This window comes from Capsicum annuum, chromosome 8 (genome assembly GCF_002878395.1).
Source record: "Capsicum annuum cultivar UCD-10X-F1 chromosome 8, UCD10Xv1.1, whole genome shotgun sequence".
NCBI lineage: Eukaryota > Viridiplantae > Streptophyta > Magnoliopsida > Solanales > Solanaceae > Capsicum > Capsicum annuum.
This window is the reverse complement of record NC_061118.1, coordinates 60,408,879-60,432,573: the sequence shown is the minus strand read 5'-3', so window position 1 is coordinate 60,432,573 and position 23,695 is coordinate 60,408,879. Positions and strand designations below refer to the sequence as shown.

At 36.2% G+C, this 23,695-nt stretch overlaps 1 protein-coding gene across 1 annotated transcript in view; it reads right to left on the bottom strand.

Moving 5' to 3' along the window:
- Positions 1 to 17,530: 17,530 nt before the first annotated feature.
- LOC107838969 (protein unc-13 homolog) overlaps positions 17,531 to 23,695 on the bottom strand; it is a 7,478-nt gene continuing 1,313 nt past the window's right edge. Inside the window, exons 2-5 of the mRNA XM_016682276.2 lie at positions 21,934 to 22,803; positions 20,050 to 20,505; positions 18,999 to 19,188; positions 17,531 to 18,914 (exon numbers count right to left, since the gene is read on the bottom strand). Of these exons, the coding sequence (XP_016537762.1) occupies positions 17,992 to 18,914; positions 18,999 to 19,188; positions 20,050 to 20,505; positions 21,934 to 22,803 (2,439 nt within the window). The 3' untranslated portion in view covers positions 17,531 to 17,991. The remainder of the gene's footprint in view (positions 18,915 to 18,998; positions 19,189 to 20,049; positions 20,506 to 21,933; positions 22,804 to 23,695) is intronic.

Genomic DNA, 23,695 nt, shown 5'->3' with positions numbered 1-23,695 from the left:
TCTGTGGGCTTATGTGGCTGGTTATCATTTCTGCGTGCGTTAACTTGATGAGGAGGCATTTTTTGTTACGTTAAATCATGAGTTAGAAGAAGATAGAGACATGGAATACACTATAAATTATGAAAGAAGAGATAATTTCCTAAAATGCTTTATAGCCTCTTGCTCATAGATGTGGCGCGCTTCACACTGATGGTTAAGACTCTATGTAATGCGACTTTTTTGACTCCCCACAATTCTCTAAACCTGGCTTTGATACCAAGTTTGTAATGCCCCAAAATCTAACTCCTGGGATGCCACGCGGTGCTCCAAACTACAAGTAGTCCTGAGCTAACCGTGGCTGCTTTCTACTAAATCTGAATCTCAAAATAGGGAAAAATGAACATGAAAACATAATAAATGCAGAAATCTTATCTAAAGCAAACTAATCTCACAAGTCTTGGTAAAACAATACTGAAAAATCTTGATACGAAATCAATAGTCTAAACTGAATCTAGTTGTCCGACAAGCCTCTACTGACTGAATCTAGAGAGTTACTAGGACAGGCTCCAGCTATCCCAAACTGTATGAAATAAATATTAAACCATCTACTAGATAAAAAATGAAATCTGAAAAGATAAGTCCTCAAACTATGAGGGCTCCCCAACCGTAGAGATGTAGAGGAGATGATCGAAAATCACTCACGCTGCTAAGACTAACCACCTGAACCTATATTATGATACAATGTAGAACATAGACATATATTTGAATCATTAGTTTGATGATGTGCTGAGTATATGGGGGTGAATGAAATAAGTAAACAATATTATCACTATTTATAAAATCATGCATGCTTAATGTAACTGACTCACATAGGCTTGAGTAATCTAAAATCTAAAGATCATAAATCATGAACAATAAAGTATATTATATGAATCTTGTGAACCATTACATTCAGTTCTAAAATCTGTTCTTTTCTGAAAACTACCAATTTATCTTGTCAACTGTGAGAGATACTTTATCTTAAGACTATAAGAAATCTTAAAATCCATAGCTTTCAAAACATATACTTTTATCTTAAGTCTTTCACCCAATAGACTATTTTAAGAGTAGGGGACTTCTTTTAGGAGGTTTTTCAAACTAACATAAATCATGTGAGCATTCATGGAGTCCAACGTCTTACCCATATTGGGAAGAACTGTTCTACCCTTGCCATTGGAATAGAACTACTTATCTTAAGTGATCATAATCTTAGTCATCCACGTAGAAGTGGGAATAATCTTAATTATATGGTGGCACATAGTTCTAGGGCATGAAACCTTGGTAAAATACCCATCTCGATGCTAAATACTACTCCCATTTTTATGCTCAAGATATTTAGAAATCCACTTCAAAAATAGCACAAGGGTTTAAAAGAAAAACCAATTATGTTTTTCTTTCTTTAAATCTCAAGTCATATGAACAATGTGGATTCTTTATCCTAGCTTAGGACCAAAAGGTCAAATCTTTATCAAAAATCTGAAAATAATCTTATCATAGGGTGCTCATGGCACAAACAATCTTGAAATATCAATCTTTAATTAGGGCTAAATGACCCATGCATCAAACTCATGTAAAATCATAGCAAAACATCATGCTCAATATACTTCTTGAAAATGCTTCAAAAATATCAAAATAATAAGATCAAGAATCTCAATATCATGCTTAAACTCAATTGGAAATATCTAGAAAATCGCATTATACAAATAATTATATAAAAATAGTCATGCAATTCAATATTCAATTACTTGAAATCTCTTAACCTTGTAAATAACAATAATGGGTATAAACCCTAACTTGAATTTCATGGGAAATCATATAAAATTCACTAAAATTAGAATTAAAATAAGTTTTGGGCACAAGGACAAAAGGATTTTCCTTGTTCATAACCCCACATACCTCAATTGATGATCTTAGATTCTAAAACTTGAATCTCGGATCTTTATTGATGCTTTGGACATGAATTCTTAGAGTTCTTGAATTGGGGATTCTAAATCTTCAATTACCTTAGAGAATTAATGGAGAAATTGGGTTTCTTGGAGAAGGTTCTTTGATGATCTAGGGTTTTCTTTTGAGAGAAAGTGGATGAAATAAGCACAAAGTGTATTGTAATATGTTAAATCTTTTGTTTTGTATAGATTGGAGGCTTGAGAATTGATCAAAATGCCCCTTTTAAGATTTTAAATGGAACTGAAAAATGCAACATTTTCCAAATTAGGTGGCCACCGCAATGCGCCACTATCATGGTGGCTCACTGAAAATTGGATGAATAGGAACTGGGTTTTCACCACGATACGCCACAATCGTGGTGCCCTTTAGTTGGCCATTTAACCACTATCACAATGTGCCAGTATTGTGAAGGATCATTGGAAATTGACAAATAGGAAATTGGCCCTCTTTGCGATTCACCAATATCATTAAAGTCCAATGGAATTTGTCAATTATGAATTTTTCCTTTCTTGTGACGCACCAAGTGCCTAGGTGGCATACTATCAACTTAAAAATGCCATAACTACTTCACTGAGTGTCGAATTTGGGCGAATCTTATATCAATGGAAAGCTTATTCAATTTCCCACACAATGGGAAGTCTAAATCTAGAAAATTCCATATAGAATAAATATTTAATTTTTAAAGATATCTCTTAACGTTCTAGGAATGAATTAAAGCTAAGAAAGGTCAGGGTATTACACCTAAAGGAGCTAAATATTCATCTTCAAGATCTTCTAATAAGTATTTCATCACCCTTGGGTGTTCTAGTTCTAATTGTGAAGAAAAATAATGTTTCTATGCATATGTGTATTGACTACAAGCAGTTGAATAAGGTGACAGTGACCTATGCCTCGTATCAATGATATGTTTGACCAGCTTCAAGGTTCAATAATTTTTTCTAAGACTATTCTTAGGTTTGGTTACCATCAGTTGATGACCAGGTCTGTGGACATCCCTATAACAACCTTCAGGACTCGTTATGGTTATTATGAGTTCCTAGTGATGTCTTTTGGGTTGACCAATGCCCCAATAGCATTTATGGAATTAATGAAATAAATTTTTAGGACTTACTTAGACACCATATTTATCATTTTCATTGATGTCATTTTGATATATTCCAGGAGTAGAGGAGCACGAGTACCATTTAAGGACTATGCTCCACACTTTGAGAGATCATAGGCCTTATCCTAAATTCTCAAATTGTGAGTTATGGATTTAGTCTATATCTTTCTTGGGCCACTTGGTATCTAAGAATTGTGTTATGGTGGACCCACTAAAGATTGAGGCTATTTGTCATTAGGCTAGGCCTACATCAGTTGTTGAGGTTCACAACTTCATTGGGTTAGCAGGTTACTACAGGAGGTTAAATGAGAGTTTTCCTACTATTACAGCCTCTATGACTAGATTGACTAGGAAGGAGGTTATGTTTCAGTGGTCTGGGAGTTTTGAGGAGAGCTCTCTGAAGCTCAAGCACTTTCTCACTTTAGCTTCTTTTCTGACTCTTCCAATTGAGGGCAAGTGGTTCACCATCTATTCAGATACTTCTAGTGTTGATTTAGGTTATGTTCTAATATTTTGGGTTCTTGTTATTTCTTATGCGTCAAGGAATCTAAATGTGCATGAGTGCAACTACCCCAATCATGACTTAGAAATAGCATGATTTTTGTACTTATGATTTAGAGGCATTACTTGTACGGTGCTCATTATGAAATCTTCACAGACCATAGTCTTTAGAATATTATGATCTATAAGGATTTTAAATCAAGGCAACACAGATGGATTGAGTTACTAAAGGACTATTGTAACGATCTGAGACTACTCCTTAGTCATCACACGATGCTTGGAACCACAAGTAATCCCAAGCTAACCCATGAACTGGCATACTATTAAGCAACTGAATTATAATATAATAAATAGTTGGTCTGCTATGTGTAACATAATCATACTAAATCTAAAATAGATAAAATAATGATTAAGTTTTATAATCTGATAAATCTGAAGGATGAAACTGAAATTACATGACTGACTCTGATTGACATCTATGAAGCCTCTACTATACTGACTATAGATAGTTGGGACATGCCTCCAACTACCAATAATCAATACACATGGAAAATAAATAAATTGTACATAAACTAAAACTGTCTAGAGTTCCCAAAGTAGGAGAACTCATCACCTACTAGCTGGAATCTACAACTGTCTGATCGTGATGTCTGGGCTATAATTAGTACCTACATTACAAAACAATGTATCCACACAGATGAATATGTGGATCAGTACTTCTAGAATGTACTGAGTATACAGGGGTGAATGCAATAAGTAAAACTGATTTCACACGTAATCATAAAACATGCATGCTAAGTGTAAGTAGACTCACCAATAGGCTGGAATAAACTTGAAAACTAAAATATCTTAAAGCCTGAGTGACAAACATTTTCTGATAAGATGTTGAATCTCTACACTTAGTTTCTGTCAACTTTACTTTAATGATATAAGCATAACTGAAGCTGGGATATGATAAAACATAGATTCTATATGAATATTGGGTCAAAAACTACGTGATAGAGACTGACATAAATCGAGGATCTAAATATACAATCACACTGAGCACGAATACATAAACATACTAACTTATCTGATTAACGGAATGACTGATAGTTGAATACTGAGCATGTAACTAAACTACACTCAGTCTGAATAATTGGACTAAAACTGTAGAGTATTATGCATATGAGGAAGGGACTAACTAAGTAACATGAGATAATTGAGCATAAATTCGTAAAAATAGAATTATCTGAGAATGCAATACCAAGTGTATAACATGATTCTGAAATAGTCTGTAAACTGAGGTACTAAAATACTGATAACTGAATAACTGATAAAATGTATGCTATGGTCAAGCAAACCTGAAATTGAACTGAGTTACTGATCTGATTACTGGACTGAGACTGTGACTGAGGCTGTAACTAAGATGGAAACTAAGATAATAACTGAGACTGTAACTATGATTGTAATTGATCCTGTAACTGAGACTTAACTGAGATTCCAAATAAGACTCAAATAAGACTTAACTGGAACTAATTACTGAGTTCTGATAACTGAGTAACTGATAGCTGCGATTACTGATGGGTGACTGTATCTAACAATCCCAATTTTAAAACTAAACTGAGGTTTTATACTGAGTCTAACACTGAAATTGTAGGAGTGTTCATCTAACCAACATGCACCAATTTGAACTGAGTTGGGGTCCAACCTATGACCCTAGTTGGAAGGGTTTAGCATCTTGCCAAGGGATACTAATAATGGCTATGAGTTAACCCTATTGGATAGGAAGCCCTTTCGTCAACCCTCGCTAGCAGGTAAAATTATACGAGATGTATCAACCCTAGACTGGTAGGAATACATCTCAACCTACACTGGCTATGTAGTTTTATAACGCAGGAATTGCTACAAAGGGTCAAACCCTTTACTGATAGGAATGCCCCCATCCCTGGGTTCGCTCGGTGATAATTCCTACTCCCAACTGAAATAGACACTGAACTGATTTCTAGACTGTACTAGTCTTTACTGAACTATTATTTATCATGTTGTCTAACTGAACTGAGTTCACTGAGTTCTATTAACTAACTGAGTACACTGAATTTTCTTAACTGTCTAAATACACTAAGTTCTGTAACTGACTGAGTACTACTATATGTGAAATCACTGAGACTATTCTGAAACTATTGTAAATCTGGGTAAATAGCTAGATTATCAGGTATTAGATATCCCCAGGACTCAATAGCATTTAAAGTAAAACATGGCATGATAATAATAGGATAACAATAGTAGCTTGTTAACAACGCTTTCATTTAGACATTTTGTCAAGTACTTGAGAGGCATGAACTTGTACATTAATGGGACCACATGATAACATGTCATGATCATGAACTTGAACATGGAAATATCTTAAACATGGGAGCATAGAATGATTACATGACGAAGATCATGAATTGGGGAATTCACATGTAATTCACTTGAAATAGGACATGGGCGTTTCATCAAAACATGTAAAGTTCATAGCTTGAACGTAAGAATGTCTTAAACATGAGGGAATAATAGAGTTACATGGAAAAGTTCATAACTTGGGAATTCATCTTGAAATTGACTTAACATGATATCGTAATTTCATCAAACATGTGGAAGGCATGAATTTAAAACAAGAGAATATTGCTAAACATCATGAATTTAGGATATATCATGGTATTTACTTGAATAATGCATGGGAAACTCAAATTGATGGCATAGGGAATTCAAAATTGTATAAAAAAACATAATGAAAACATGAAATTCAACCTTTCTTGAACATACAAAATACCATAATAATGGAAAAAATTATTCTTTAATTAAAAAAAAGATTTTTGGGCTCCATGGGTGAAAGAGGACCATGGATGATCTCCCATATACCTTAAAGCTTTAATCTTGAAGGAGAAATACAATCTTGAAAGCATTCTTGAATTAGGAAACTTGAGTTCTCGCTTTTCTTGAAGAAAAATTGATGAAGTTCTTGGTGTACTTGAGGAGGCTAGGGTTTTTCTTTGAGAGAAAAGATGAATAATTGAGTGTATAATGCTTTTGGAGGCTGAAATTAAGTGTTATGGGTAGATTTGGGTGAAGGAAAGTGAACAAAGTGCCCCTAGAGCCTCTAAAATATGAATTAGTATGCAAAATAGTTCTATAACGTGTTGGCCGACGCGTCACATCGCTATCACGTTAGCTTACTTCCTCATACAGAAAATACCATAACTTTTCGCTCGGGTATCGATTTAAGACGAAATTGGTATCTTTGGAAAGCTAATTCAATTATCTACAATTTGGTAGGTCTGGAGCTGGAGATTCTATGTATAAAAAAAGTTATACATGTTTAAAGTAGATCCTTGTAGAATCAAATAACAAACTTTGGATGAATCAAAGGCTCTAAGCTCAACTTTATTCTAATTGATTCTTATGAACATTTTTCACCTTAAAAACAGATCAAACATGAGAATAAAGATCACGAATCTCATATTTTCATGGGAATCACTTAGATTATAGCTTATACGCGTAGGAACGATGGTTCAAAGACTAGCTCAAAATGTGGAATATTACAACTATGTTATCTTTATTATACACTATCTAGGCAAGGTGAATGTCGTAGTAGATGCATTGAGCTGGAGGGAAGTACGTATATAGGTAGCTTGGCCTTCATTCTAGATTCGGAGCGGCCATTGGTTGAGATATCTAGTCCTTAGCTAACTTGATGGTTTGACTTGATATCTCTAATCCCAAGAGTATTCTTTCTAGTGTTGAGGGTAAATCTACCTTGTTAGAGAAGATTTAGGGTCATGAGTTTCAGGATGATAGACTTTGTAGCATTCGATCTTAGGTGTTGAGATATGGTCTAGGAGGGCTACCTTGGATTTTTAGGGTATTCTAAAAATTGATCATCGTATTTATTTTGTAAAGGTTGGATATTTGATTTAGTTGATTCTTTGAGAGAATCATAGCTCTATATATTGTATTCATCTTGGGACAGCTAAGATGTATAGGGATTTAATGCAACATTACTGGTGTTGTGGTTACAAAGACATGTGGCGGAGTTAATGGCTCGGTGCCTATATTATCAACACTTGAAGGTTGAGCACTTGACCCATTCCCAACTGGATATGAAATGTCACAACCCAATTTTTTAGGTCATGATAGCACCTACTATAACCCACCAGTAGATAAGCCAAACCTGTAGTCCAGAATGGCTAGTAACGGACTACAAAATATATAGAGAAAAGAATTGCGAAATTGATGAATAAAGAAGAAATTACATAATATAATCCCTAAACCGGGTGGTATCAGTACAAGAGTCGCTAATAATACAAGAGTACAAAGTTAAGTTCAACTAAATACACTGATATAACTTTTCTACGATTGCACCATAAAGACTTGTCTAATATATAAGAGAGGGAGATAGGTAATACTCTGAACATCAAGAGTTCACTCTAAGTCTCCAAACCATGCCTACTCTACATAACGCACACACATCAATGGGGATAACCCGTACTATGATCTGCAGGCTACAGAAGTGTAGTATGAGTACCAAAACAATAGGTACTTAGTAAGCATCATCGATCGACTGAGATAACTCATGATATAAAGAAGATTAATACAAGATAGTCATAACTAAGTTAAGGTATAAAATCGAACCTAAATCATCTCCATCATCACTGTGAATAATAAGTAATCAAAATGTAATGACAGTATAACATAAGGCATCAATACATGCTAATATCTTTATACATAACAAGTAATAAATATCAAAATCACAATATAACATAAGGCATAAACGCATGCCCATATCGTTGTACATATGAATTGGATAATTCAAAATAATAATGTCATAAATCATAAACTCAAGGAATCAAAAGTAGAATGTTGACTCCCGTATGCTAATTAGTGTATAAAGTAAAGAACTCATCAGAGTGTCCCATACCACTAGAGAGTACACCCAAAACAAATGTAAAGGTAACAATTCAACAATATATCGGACTCCGCCATTGATCAACCGTCATTCCACACTTACTTATAATCAGTCAATTTACCAACATTCTATAATTTTCATCAATAGAAAGTTCACCAACCTTCCTCAATTATCATCAACATTCATAATTAAATTGACATGACACGACCCCGAGCCTTGTCGTAATGGGCATCCCAAGTCCAACAAAGATAGAGGACCGCCCCCTATTACCCAACCCAACCACTTATATCCAACCTTAGATGGGCTAAATTTTGAGCATATAAGAAAATAGTGTAAATTCTCTCATGAAAACTCTCGGATAAGGTCACAACTGTGACCGACCACACCGAGTTCACCCATACCAAACTAACCATCCAACCATACCAAGCAAAACCAAAGGCCACAAACAAGGCCATAACCAAATAAGTACCAAACCATAATATAATAATTAATCCCAAAATGTAATATGATAGAACAATAAGAAATGTTATGATGTGGTGTCATCCCACCAGCCTGTTCCAATGCCAAAGCCGACACTTATACCGATCCTGCCCATACCAACCCTCAGAAGTACCACCGAGTCTCTATCCAAAAGAGTAAACAAATCTAATTGGGACATGCCCCCAACCACGGCCAAAACCAATATCCAAAATCAAAGAAAAGTGTCTAACAATATCCTTAACGTGAAATGATGCCTTCCGAAAGGATGGAAACTTACACTTCAGTTCAAATACTGATATTGAATTCGCATGCTAAGTAGGACGAGTAGAATGGATGGTTCCTACATAGACTGGGCATACAGCCGCCAGTAGATGGGGTCTGTGAGTGACAGCCAGCATAAATCTCATGATAAGGATAAAATAATGCCATTTATAAAACCAAGTAAAACCATCCAATGCATACAACAATACATATATAAGTGCTGGGAAAGGGAACCGAGTTTAGCATGCATTTAAAATCTTTACCTAGGTTGTATAACTTGGCTGATCTAAAGCACCCAAGGGCTATATGGGTTCAGCTCCCCCTATTGAAAGGGCCCAGTTTGTGTAGCTGTACGACCAGGAAAGTATCCCATAGGATGAATAGTACATCCCCTAATAGTTTAACATCATGCACACGGTCCACTAAGACCAATCCTCATATAAGTAAGAACGAGTTTCCAGTTTTGGTCACCCGGGACCGCCATCTTCCATGACTTTGCTACACACCCCACCACTAATGCCCAATTAAAACCAGTTTCCAAATAACCAAACCATTATCCATTTATTAACCAAGACCAATATTAGTGGTATCTCCATACCACCCCTTACTTGCAAGTAATATCCAAAGCCAAACCATTTAGGTTAAGGGGACTTTCAAGTGCCCTTCCATATACCATATTAAACCACTTAGGAGACTTCAATGTTCCCCACATGCATAACCATTTAGCTTTTATCCTTTTAAAACTATTTAAACCATGCATAATTCCTTCACTAAGTTTAAAACATGCAAGAGTTCCATCAAAAGAAGTCAATATAATGAACATTTCTTTATAAGTATTTTATCAAACATCTTGGGGGCATAATATAACAAAACTAATTCCAGAGACCATTAAAGCATTACCATTGAAACTAATTCTCCAAAATCATCATTAATGAATATAAAAGCATAATTAAAATGATAGGAAACCATAACCAAGCATTTAATAGCAAAACCCCCAAATAATAGTTGAAAACCATAATCATGAAACAGAAAAACCATGAAATCAATCATATAAACTATGCCTTTAGTTGAAATTACAATGAGGGAAGAGAATCATGCCTTATACCAAAACAATTCATGGAAAGATATCACTATGACAAGCCCCAAAGAAATCCTCAAGCTGAAACCTTAGTCATCTTTCCCCAAAAGCTCTTGAGAGAATTATGAAGTGTTTTGGAATAGTTTCTAAGTGTTAATGAATAGAATAATAGGGTAAATAACCTCTTAAGTCTATTAGAAGTTGTGCGTCCTAACTAGTGTAAGTAGGGAATGTCCAGAATACCCCAACTTTAATCCCTTAAAAACCCATCACGGGGATATGACTGACCCATATGAGTCATACCCTCTTAATACGATTGGTACCCACCACTTGTATCCAAGACTCAACCCTTGGATCAAACACTGTCCAGTATATGACTCATGCAACCAAGTCGTAACCAAAACATATGATCCATATACAGTACCTGTATCCCTGTCAGAATGAAATACCAAGAGGATCAAACACTATCCACCATACGAGTCCCTAATACGACTCGTACCAAGCCCTACGACTCATACCTCTAATTTATACCCATTTCATTCCCCAAAACCATCCCACGAACTAACACTGGTCAGCATGCGACAAGAGCATACCACTCATACCCCAATATACGGCTCATACCCCTAAGTCGTATTAGGTTCTGGAGAATGAAAATTCTAGGAAATTTTGCTAAGGGTCAAACCCCAGGATGTTTCAGTCTCCCCTACTAGGAACATTCATCCCTGAATGACGGACAAGGTAGGGGTAACCACATAGAGTCATTTGCATTATCAAATATCCTTTTAATAAAGTTTGAAAAAAAGAGGCAAAGATTTTAATCTTTCATTTGACAAACTCAGAAAATAAAGATGTTGTGAAGACACAGAGCTTCCCCACAAATCCCAAGAGCAGAAAATAGAAGCAGATACTTAGACTTTATGTCCTTTTCCGCTTTCCAAGTAGCTTCTTCCACCTTATGGTTCCATAGAACCTTAACTGAAGCCACATCATTGGTCCACAACTAATGAACTTACCTATCTAATATCTTAATCGAGACCTCTTCATAAGACAAAGAATCCAAAATATGCAATCCTTCCAAAGAAACAACCAATGAAAGACACTAATGCATTTTCTCAACATAGAAACATGAAAGACCGAATAAACTAAACTTAAGCTAGATGGAACCTCCAACTCATAAGTAACATTGCCAATATTCTGCAAAATCTCATAAGGACCAATATACCGAGGACAGAGTTTCCTTTTTTTTCCAAACTACACCACTCTCTTCATGGTAGACACCTTGAGGAACACCTTATCCTCGACCTCACAATCCAAGTCTCTACGCCTAACATCCATATAGGAATTTTGGCGACTTTGGGAAGCTTTAAGCCTATCCCAAATCACCTTGACCTTCTCCATTGCTTGATAAACCAAATTCAGGATAAACATGTCTGCCTCTCCAAGCTCAAACCAACTAATTGTAGATCTACACCTCCTACCATACAATGCCTTAAAAGGAGACAACCAATACTCGAATGATAGCTATTGTTGTAAGCAAACTCCACCAAAGGTAGATGCTTAACCCAACTTATCCACCTGCAGATGAAAAGTAATACTCAAACTAACCTTAGTCCCCAACTTTTTCTGGAATGACTGCTAGAAATGAGACGTAAATTACCTACCATGATCAGAAATAATCATGACAGGTACCCTTTGTAACTTCATAATATCTTGAAGATACAACTTTGCATAATCCTCTATTGAAAAGGTAGTTTACACTAGCAAGAAGTGAGCAAACTTAGTCATCCTATCCATGATGACCCAAATCGAATCAAACTGATTTCGAGATCGGGGAATATTGGCCAACTTAGCTATCAAACTTAACTTTCTTTCGAGCCAACTTATTCAAAAAAGTAGCTATCAAAGAAAACCTTTCCACAAACTACCTATAATACCTGGATAAACCTAAGAAGCTGCGAATATCGGATGGAGCCGTAGGCCTTTGCCACCTCTTTACCACAACAACCTTCTGTGGATCCATCATGATCCCTTCACTAGAAATTATATGACTGAAAAAAGTCACAGAGTTCAACCAAAACTCATAGTTAGAGAACTTGGCATACAATTGTTGTTCCCTTAAGGTCTGCAACACCACACTAAAGTGATTAGCATGATCCACCTCGCTCTTTGAATAAACTAGAATGTCATCAATAAACACAGTGATGAAGAGATCTAAATACTAACTGAACACCCTATTCATCAAGTCCATAAATATTGCTGAAGTGTTAGTCAACCCAAATGACATCACCAAGAACTCAAAATGCCCATACTGAGTAAAAAAAGTCATCTGAAGTATATCCACCTCTCTACTCTTAAGTTGATTATACCCAGACCGAAGATCTATCTTAGAGAAGAACTTGGCACCTTACAATTGGTCAAACAAGTCATCTATCCAAGGAAGAGGATATTTGTTCTTGATCATCACCTTATTCAACTGCCTTTAGTCAATGCACATCTGAAGGGAACCATCCTTCTTGCGCATAAACAACACCGGTACACCTCATGGAGAAATACTAGAAAGAATAAACCCCTTGTCTAGAAGATCTTTAAGTTGCTCTTTGAGTTCTCTCAACTCATCCGGAGCCATTCTATATGGAGGAATAGAAATTGGATGAGTTTCTGAAAATAAATCAATACCAAACTCTATTTCCCTATCTGGAGGAACAAAAGGAAGATCATCTGAAAAGACCTCTAGAAAATCATTAACCATAGAGATCAAAGACAAAGAAGGACCTTTCGAGTTAGAATCTTTAACTCGGACCAAGTGATAAAGACACCCCTTGGAGATTAACCTTCGAGCTCTAAGATAGAAAATAAACCTCCTCTTAGGATCTGAGAAACTACCTTCCTATTCTATAACCAGTTCACCAGGGAACATAAAGATAACCTTACAAGTCTGACAATTCAAAGATGCATAACAAGAATGCAACCAATCTATGCCCAGAATTACATTAAAATCTACCATATCCAACTCAAATCGATCCACAAAGGTTGGCTTGCTACCAATAGATGCCCCACACACCTTATAGACTCTTTTAGCAATAACCGAGTCACCTATTGGGATAGAGACAAAAAAGGGATCTGAAAAATAACTTTTGAATTAAAACCAAAAGATAGAGCAACATATGGAGTCATATTAGAAAAAATGGACCCTGGATCAAGCAAACAATATATACATCATGAGAGAAAAGTTGCAATATACCAGTAACAACATTAGGTGATGCCTCAGATTCCTATCGAGATGCCAAAGCATGCAACCTATTTCAACGAATACTATAACTAGAAGCAGTAATAGAAGTACATGCCACACCACCAGGTGCAGGAGTAGAAGATAAAGCTACAGGAACCTTATTTGCCGTCGTATTAACGTTAATGACTGGATAATCCCTGAGCCGATGGAATACCTAACCACACTTGAAGTATTTGTCCCTTCCTTCTTCACAATAACCCCAATAAGGACGACCATAAAATCGACAAGTAGGATACGAAGAAGCTGACTGACCTCCGCTTGCCTAAGCTTAGACAACCTGTGCCTGAGAATTGTCACCTTATTGATGAAGCCTGTCTCTCGAATACTAAAGAGAATTAACAGAAAAGGAGCCAGAACTCCCCCACTTGTTTTTCTGCCACTTGCCACCATATCTACCATCCTGAGACTGAGCACCTCCCTAATTAGAAAATATGCTCCTCTTTCCCTGCCTATCCCCAAACTTTGTCTGCCTTCTATTCTTATTCTTAACCTGCTTTATATAAATAGTTAACCTCGATATGTCGATATCTTTAATCAGTAAGGCAATCTTGCACTTCAAAATTAAATCTCTATTCAACCCAAAAGCGGACTTCCTTATTCTCGACCTTATATCAGCCACCAAGTTAGAAGAATACCTTAATAGCTAATGGAACTTCAAAACATATTACTTTACTGACATCCTCCTCTGTCTGAGATTTATAAACTCATCCATCTTCACTTCTCTCAACTCTTGAGGAAATAATCAATCCAAAAAGGCATTACAAAAGGCCTCATACTACCCTTCCTCTTCCATTTCACCTTTATCTCTATCCCACTCATCATACCACTGATAACCAATATCTTTGAGCTAATAAGCTATAATTTTAACCCCCTATATATTAGTATCTTGCATCGCCTGAAAGATCTTTTCCATCTCATCAAAAAAGCCTTATGAATCCTCCTCCACCTTCACTCTAGTATAAGTAGAAGGACCCATCTTCATAAATTGACAAACCTGTGTGGCCTAAGTAGACAAAGAACCAGTTGTACCTTGCTCATCCTGAGCAGCAACCAATTGGGCAATAATATAAATAGACTGACAAAATTTCTCTTTCGTCGTGTTACCCTGAAGGGCCTGAGGAGAACTAGTTGGGATAGGAGGAACTCTAGAACCAATAGGAATAGGACCATAAGATCGATGATGTACTCCAGATGTAGGACATACCTCTTTATCATTATCCCCAGATGGGATACAAGAATGTCTTTCTGTTACAGATCTAGGAGGTATGATCCAAAATATGAGCAAACAAAGATTAGAGAAGATTCTATGATTGAGAACCCAAACTTGAAGATAGAATTCTAAGAAAGTAAAATATTCCTAAATATCTTGCAGTCTCTCCCTTATGAGTATGGTACACTTTACACCCCTAAAAGAGAATCTACTCGACATGACTTTGTGGACTCCTAAGTGACCATGAACCAAGGCTCTCTACCAACTTGACACAACACCCGACCTTGGGCCTTATCGTAATGTGCATCCCAAGTCTAACCGGGACTGGGGACTATCCCCTGTTACCTAACCCAACCACCTATATCTAGCGTTAGATAAGCTGAATTTCAAACATATAACAAGATAGCATAAATGCTCCCGTACAGACTCTGGGATAGGGTCACAACCACGACTTACCCAACCGAGTCCACCTGATGTCACCCAAAAATACACCTCAATCAAAAGTATAATGCGGTTGATGCAAATATAATAACCCAACTAGGTTGGGGTTGATCCAACAGGGAAAATGAAAGAAGTTTTTTATTTTGATTTAATCCTTGAGTAGTACAGGAAAGTAAATTGGAGGGTTTTGTTATCGATATTAAAGATTAACAAATTCTTAAGTGCTTTTAAGTTGTAATCAATCAGATATGAATGCTAGGTCTGTGTTCCCCCTGATGTCTCAACTCTATAGTTTTCTCATGATCAACCCACTGTTGTGTTTCTATGCATGTAAAGTCTATAAGTTATGTATTATCAACCACCTTTTGAGTGTGAAGATAAATCTCACCATTTGACTTAATTATCATCACCGAATGTCACCTACTTGCCCCTTGCTATAGCCCTAGTTCACTTAATCCTTGGTTAACGGATGAAGTGATAAGATGGAATGCGAGGACTATAAGATGGAAGTAAAATTCCTAAATTACTATCATAATCTTCTTTTCCCAAGCAAAATCTTTCTTGGTTATCGAAAGAATATGAATACAGGATTTTGTCTTAAGATGCTACAGGTTTTTATCTCCAGATACTGTAGGTACTTGAAATAAGTTATAATGAAAAAGAATTAAAATACATACATAACCCTAGAACAAATGTGTCTCACACTTCCACTACATTGCTAATACGTCAAGAATCCCACAATATTTTGACAGACAAAAATAATATTTTGACAATATTTATCATGGGTCAGTTTGAACCACATATCAACCCAGTTTTTAAATGAACGAAATTGGACGAATCAATATGTGTTGAGTCAATAACTGAATGGGTCAAAGACCCGCTCAAAGAAAAGTGCGTGCAAGACCGTTATTGTCCATATATAACCTTAATATGCAATTTTGAACATTGTGATGAGCAGACTGCAATAGGCCAGGGGCAGTTTGCCAGGATCCAAGATTCGTAGGCGCTGATGGACTTACATTCTACTTCCATGGCAAAAAAGATGATGATTTTTGCTTAGTCACCGATTCCAATCTTCACATCAACGCACATTTCATCGGTAGGAGAAACGAAAACATGAAGAGAGACTTCACTTGGGTACAATCTCTTGGAATTCTCTTTAACAACCATAAGTTGTTCATTGGTGCCAAAAAAACATCAACTTGGAACAATGCATTGGATCGCATAGACTTAACCTTCGATGGACAACCAATTATCCTTCCTAATCGCGAAGGGGCCAAGTACTTGGAATCAAATTCAAGCACTTCAATTACAAGAAATCGTGATACTAATTCTGTTGTGATTGAAGTGGAAGGAAATTTCCAGATAAAAGCTAGAGTGGTACCGATTACTGAAGAAGACTCGAGAATTCACAACTATGGTATTACGGAGGATGATTGTTTTGCTCATTTGGATTTGAGCTTCAAGTTCTACTCATTGAGTGGGGAGGTAAATGGAGTTTTGGGACAGACTTATGGGAGTAATTACGTGAGCAGAGTGAAGATAGGAATTGAAATGCCAGTTTTGGGTGGGGAGAGAGAATTTTCCTCCTCGGATATTTTCTCCACCGATTGTGCTGTTTCAAGATTCAGTACTGGCACTACTCAACTTGATAGTAAAGAAGTCTTTGCTGATCAGTATGCTGATTTGAAGTGTGCAAACGGTATGGATGGAAAAGGAGTTGTGTGCAAGAGATGAATAATGTCGCTATTAGCTAAGAACTATACAATATAATGTTGTGGAAACCAATTCAATAACTAGTAAATTATATAAATAAGATTATGATAATTGTAATGGAAGTTCGATATATTCATTAGTGTACTGAATTAATAATGTAATCTAATAAAAGCATCAAGTACTCGGTATTTTTGCACACCTATATTAAGGCAATTATGGCGATGAACAAATAATTAATTTATCATATTATATTGCAGCTGAAACTAACCTAACTCGATGATTGAATAGGCAAATCGGTTTAGAGAAAAAGATATTTAGAGGTCATTTCATTTGTGCAACAGCGGTGATACAGAGGGAGATCAAAATTTATTTACGAATTTGATTATCTTTAGGAAATTCCGCATTAGATTGGCAAGGGAATTTAATATCTGATATGTGAAAATTGCTCCAGTCTTCACCATTTCAGTTTATCTACTCTTCTTTTTGGAACTTTGTAAGTAATTTCTGCATGATTAATCCTGATGTCTCAAGTTTGGACTACATCAAAAAATAAACTAGGATAACATACCAATACATACCAGTATATAAATACTATTAACAAAACCATCCAAATTTCAGTGTGTACATAGGGAAATCAGAAGGAATAAACGAATATATATTATATGTAGAAGAGAATGAATCTTAAATCAAAAACTGTGTTGTTGGGACCTGAAAATCTATAAATAAACAAAATATTAGGATCAAATCTCCACAAACTGTTTCCTCCAGTAATGACTTTCTGCTGCCTTGGATTCCTACCTTCTGAAAGCAATATGCAGAAATGATGAAATCAAGGACCCAAACTTTTACTATACAAGAAAATTGACATTCTTTAAATATTCCCAAGGCATCCATTTTATTGGCTTGGGGGTCTACTTGGTCAATCTGAAGCATATTAGGGAACATCGATAACTTCAGTAAAGATTGATCTTCAACAAAGAAGCTGCACTCCTAATTTCCCTTGATCGTACCTCCCAATTAATCACAGTTTCTTAGGCAAGTTGTAAGTCTTTTTAAGGAACTTGGAAGCAGCTTCATCATTTCGGTAGCACAAAACGCGTAACAGGGTATTTGGTTCAGTGGGATTCCATTGCCCTGACGTAGGGGGCAACGGAAGCCTAGATTTTGCGGATGAACCATAAGTTTCCAAAGTTGATCGCCTGAATAGTTCAATGAGGCTCTCAGTATCAGACCGGAAAAGAGGGAGTACATCTCTTACTGTTGTTGAATATTTGTTTATCACATCCATTGGCAATCCATCCCCATTTGCCCAGAAAATGTCTTTCAAGGACTTGAAATCGTCCTCTATAAATTGTGAATCCTGCTGTGTGAAAATTCTAGAAGGTCCTCCAGCAAGCAACACCAACAGGAAACCAGCAAAGGATGCTCTCATTATGTCCGCAATAACCCGAGTCCGGACTCTTTCATTAACAGTGTTTGATATGATCGTCAGATTCTTCTCAAGTTCTTGAAGGAAAGGCTCAATGCGCGAAGAAGATGGCTCCCCAATATACAGTCCATCCCATAAAACAGGACTTAGATCATGAAAGACAATCCTATAACCGACAGCCTCGGAGAGCTGTTGGATCCCCTCAACACAAGCAGCAGGTGAGATTTCAAACTTCTTTCCTAACCCATTTGAGAAATCTTCTACATGAGCTGATTCAGAATTCCTCAAAAGGGTAATAATTCTCTTCTCAAGAACTTCTAACTCTGTCCGAATTCTTTGGAAAGTATTTATACGTACACAGAGCTGCAACACCCCAAATGAGTCATCACCATTCGCCGTAGCAACCTGTGAGTTCCTCTTTGTATTAAGCGTCTTATCTTTCTTCTTCCACAACTTTGTAGCAGTCGTACATCTGGTAAGTGCAGGCATGGTTGGAACATACGTGTTCCTTGATCCTACAAATGACAACACAGATTAATGGACATGTTAAGCTATAAAAGCTATATTTCTTTCTATTCATAATAAGATTTAGAAATTACCACAGACAGATTTTGCTTTTGATACATAATACTGAAGACATCTATCGAGGCCACTCATCAAGTCAGGGAGCAATGCTGGATGCATTGGTATTGGCAGCAGGAAGAATGCGTCTAAAGTTTCATCAATAATCCTAAGGACTTCAACAGCAGAGGGGGCAAATCCTCCTTCGTTAGCCTGAGGATTCCACACCTTTTTTATCACAGAAAACAAGATAAGAACGCAAAACCAAATATATAAAATAAGCACATGAAATCAAAAAATCTAAGTCATGTTCGGAATATAGGCGATGCCAATTAGTTGGAAATTTATCTTAGTCATGTTAATACGTTTACTTGAGATCCTATACTTTCTAGGAGACTTTTAGCCCCATAAGAACTTCTTACGCCAATAGGAAATATAAAAAACTTCTAGCACTTCTCATTTTATTTTATTAGATATTGGCTGAGACGAATTGCTGGAACCTCAACTTGTTTGGGATTGCTGCATAGTTGTTTATCGTTTAAAGCAAAATATTTCAGTAATTTCTACAATCTACAGGCAGGTTACGATAAATCATCTTTCTATTGATCAAGAGCAGAAAGGAGTAACAGGAGTGTGGAGTTGCGCTGAACAAAGTTCATACAGGGCACATGAGATAAAGACCTCAGTTTTCTACAGGATTGCAGCCATCTTTAATCCAACGTGTTGAAGTCTAAGAAATCTCTTGAAGCTAGTATGGGGTAACTTGATTGCTCAAGCAAGGAAAGGTCTGTTCAGAATAATTGTCTCAATTTTTAAAAGTCACAATAATGTAATAGGGAGGATTTCTGGAAGTGATTTTTTCTCTGTCTTTTTCTACGTAAAGGTGACGTTCCAAGCATTTGCCACAAAATCATAAACTCCAGTGCTGAGAGTTTTGAGTAAGGTAAATGCACTATAAGCCTATGCAGAGACAATGTTGCCTTCTAATTGCAGCAGATATTTGCCAAAATATATTAGCAGATATAAAATAGTTGCTTCCATCCTGCGTATGGAAAGTTGAAAGCAAATATCAAACTGATGAGTCCATACCTCTTGTTGGAGATTTCTGTCAACCCATTCCTTGAGTCTGTCTATTCTCATCTTAATCCAATCTTTCACCATGTTGGCTATTGCACCTTCAGCTTCAAATGGTGGCATCTCACGGATAATGGCCTTTCCACCATCATCGCAGTCCACTGAATCTTCAACAGCAATCTGCACAAGATCTTTCTCCAATTTATCTGCTGCTCTCAGTATCTGTATAGCATCTGGTGTTAATTCCGTTATACTCAATACAAATTGTTTAAGCTCATTCCCATAGCAAACGTGTAGGGTGGCAACAGCCACTCCTGCAGCAAAAGGATGCCATCTCTTTAAGATGGGACTAAATATCTCCTTCTCTTTAGAAGCTAGCTCACCAACATCCTTTGCAAGGATGGCAAGGACAGGAAGAGGATTTGGTTGGTTCCTTGATGCTCTCCTGCTTGAATCTGCCTTCTCCATTAACTGCAATCAAGACAACCAAATTTCTAGTTTTAAATTGCACTCAGATGGTTCATACTGATGACATGTCAAGCTGACTTTTTAAGCTAAACAACAAGGAACTGCACAAAACACAATCACTCCCATTTCTACAGTAGAAGCAACTCAGATTTAACAGTGCAGTAATTTGAGCAAGATAGAACGTATATTATGTAAATTGGAGTTGAGAGAAGAATCAGATTGAAACAACCCAACCAAAAGTGGAGCAATTGAGATAGATGCAATATTTCTTGATAGTGGAGATAGATGCAGTATTTTACCCACATTCACATTGATAGACAAGTTTTAGACATTCTACACTTGAACTTCTGTTTAGTGTCAGAGCTAGAAATTTGGGCAATAGAATTTTTTAAAAAAATACTAGAATGTCATGCTTGGGATTTGAACCTGCAACTTGAAGCAATTTTTGAATCCCTTTTACCATTACACTAGGAACCCTCCCTCACGTCAAGGGGATTTAACAATTTACGTATCACAGATAAAATTTGTAAAGCCAATCAAATTTTTTGTATGATTTTCAAATATTTTAAGGTGCTAATTATTGATTTATAGTACTTTTACATGATTTTCAGGTGCTATATGTCACTCTTTTTGTCTCAATTTATGTGGCACTTATGAAATATTTGAGAAAATCAAATTTTTTATACAATTTTTAAATATTTTAAGTTGCTATTATAATAATTTATACGACTTTCTACGTAATTTTCCAACTTATATGACATTGATAGAATTTTAAAAGTCAAAACAAATTTTTTATACAACCTTCAAATATTTAAATAAGTTAATTATTGTGATTTATATTGCCTTGCATGACATTTTCAAATAATATATAACTTCCTTTATCCCAATTTATGTTGCACTGATAGAATCTCGAGTCAAATCAAAAAAAAAAATTGTCTTGAAATAATTTAAATTGTTAATTTTTACGCAATTTTCAAATATATAACATATTAAAAAGAAAATAATTAAATTAAAACCAAAAAATATGAAATTACAAAAGTACCCTCGACAAGAAGCAAACAGCTGGAAGCAAGCATGACAACTGCCAATTGCCTCCTCACTAGCGTTTCTATATAGTAGTAAAGTAATACACACACACACACATATAAACAAAATAGTTTTTGCCCTATTTGCATAGAATAATTTTCCAATTGAGCGCAGATTCAATTTTAAATGTTAAAAGTATGCCAGACAACAAAGTTACAAAATTTATGAATCCGCAACTAATATCCTAATTAGAAAAATTTACGAACAATATTAGCATAGCATTATGAAAAAAGTTGATTAAAAGGTGTTGTTAGCTAATAAAATCAGTAAGATAAATTTGTTTAAATGAAATCAACTCAGTAACTGATATGTTTCCAATAAAAGCTTATAGAAGATGGAACTTGCCTGAGCAAATGCTGTGCGAAGTGATGACCTGATGTAAGTGTCAATTCTACTACGAGCCACATCAACTTCGCCCTTACGTCGCCGACGATACTCATTAGAAATATCTTCAACAAGAATTTTTGCTGCAGATACCCCTATAGATACAATGGTTGGCATTGATTCAATATTCCCCGCATCAAAAGTGTCACGGTATGCAAGGAGCCTTTTCTCAGCCCATCCCAACATTGCTGTTAATGTAGAATTCAGGATCTTAGCATATGCGGGATCTTTTGTCGTCTTTGCATCTTTTGCGACTTCAGCTAGGTGACTATCAGCAGCGTCTAACAGATCGTTCTCTACTTGACCAGTTGCAACATAACGGTTAAATAAAACCCATGAAAAGCAAATATTGTGAAGCATTTGATTAAGTCCGAGAATTCCCCAAGTTTTCTTTATGAGGTCCATAACTTCATCAACTTCCTCTATGATTGACACTTCATCATTTACATCAAAGCACGCCTCCAGAAGTATCTCATAGAGCCTGAGATTCAAAGGCAAACCGTCAGCCCAGTGGCATGTCTCAAAAAGTGATCCATCAGATGACCTATTAGCAAGAGCCATTACAGCTGTTCGGAGAACTTGCATTGACTCATTGTTTCGCCCTGTTTCTATTGGACGATCTAAGGCAGCTTGAATAATTTGTTGCAGCCTCTGCGCAGCAGTATTCAACTTATCCAGAGGCATCTGTGGATGTAAAAGAAGTCCAGCCTCGAGAATTTTTAGATTTCTTTTCTGCCACGCATCATATTCTTTCTGATCAGTAAAATCTGCAGCTTTGAACTGTTGTAAGAGCTCCAGCGGGAGAACTGTTGACTCAATTCTTCTTCCAACCTGTATCATGCACATTAAAGCATGACTTATTACACCAAATTGCATCATAATTAACCATTCATTAAGCCTTAACAAATCTTCCACACTCATGAGGAAATGCGTAAAATCTTACATGAAAATTTGGTTGAAAAGAACAGAGCAGAGAGAAAGTCAATAATTTTAAGTTGGACTGATTAGTGTAGCATCATGAAGACTGATTTTTGTTTCCCTCACTTTTAAAATGTCTGAGAATACAATATTCAAAGAGCAAACAGGAAAAAGAGGTAAAAACGATAAATCTACAGCCAAAGATAAAACATGATGGATAGTCAACAAAATGACATGTGAGAGCAGAAAATCCATTAAAGAATAATGCTCGAGGCTAGTCACAAAATTTGTGCCTTAGCTGCATTAAGCAGGTCCATCATCACAAACGCGAGACAACTGCAGAAATTATACTCATCCTGCTACATTTCAATCTCAGAAAAACAGATTGGCAGATAGTATCACATCAGCAAATCAATATAATAATAATGTTAATGAGGATACTGCTAAAGTAATAAATGGTTAAAATCTGGCTTAGAGAAAAACTACACAACTATTAAATGGACACTTCTTTCGCTAATGTACCCATGTTTGATTCCATCATCCAAAACACCTCAAAACATACTAATCGAACATACCCATATCTATACTGTATAGTACCATACACAAGTCCAGAAAGGAAAGGCACCCTGAAGGGGTATATAAAATGAACATTTCACTCTCAGAAAGAACTGCTTGGATTCATTTTAATCCAATATCCTCGGGGGGGGGGGGGGGGGGGGGGGGGGGGCCCCACCACACACAACAACCACAAAAAAAAAGCATAAAAAGAAAAGAAAAAAAAAATAAAAAAATAAAAAAAAAAAAA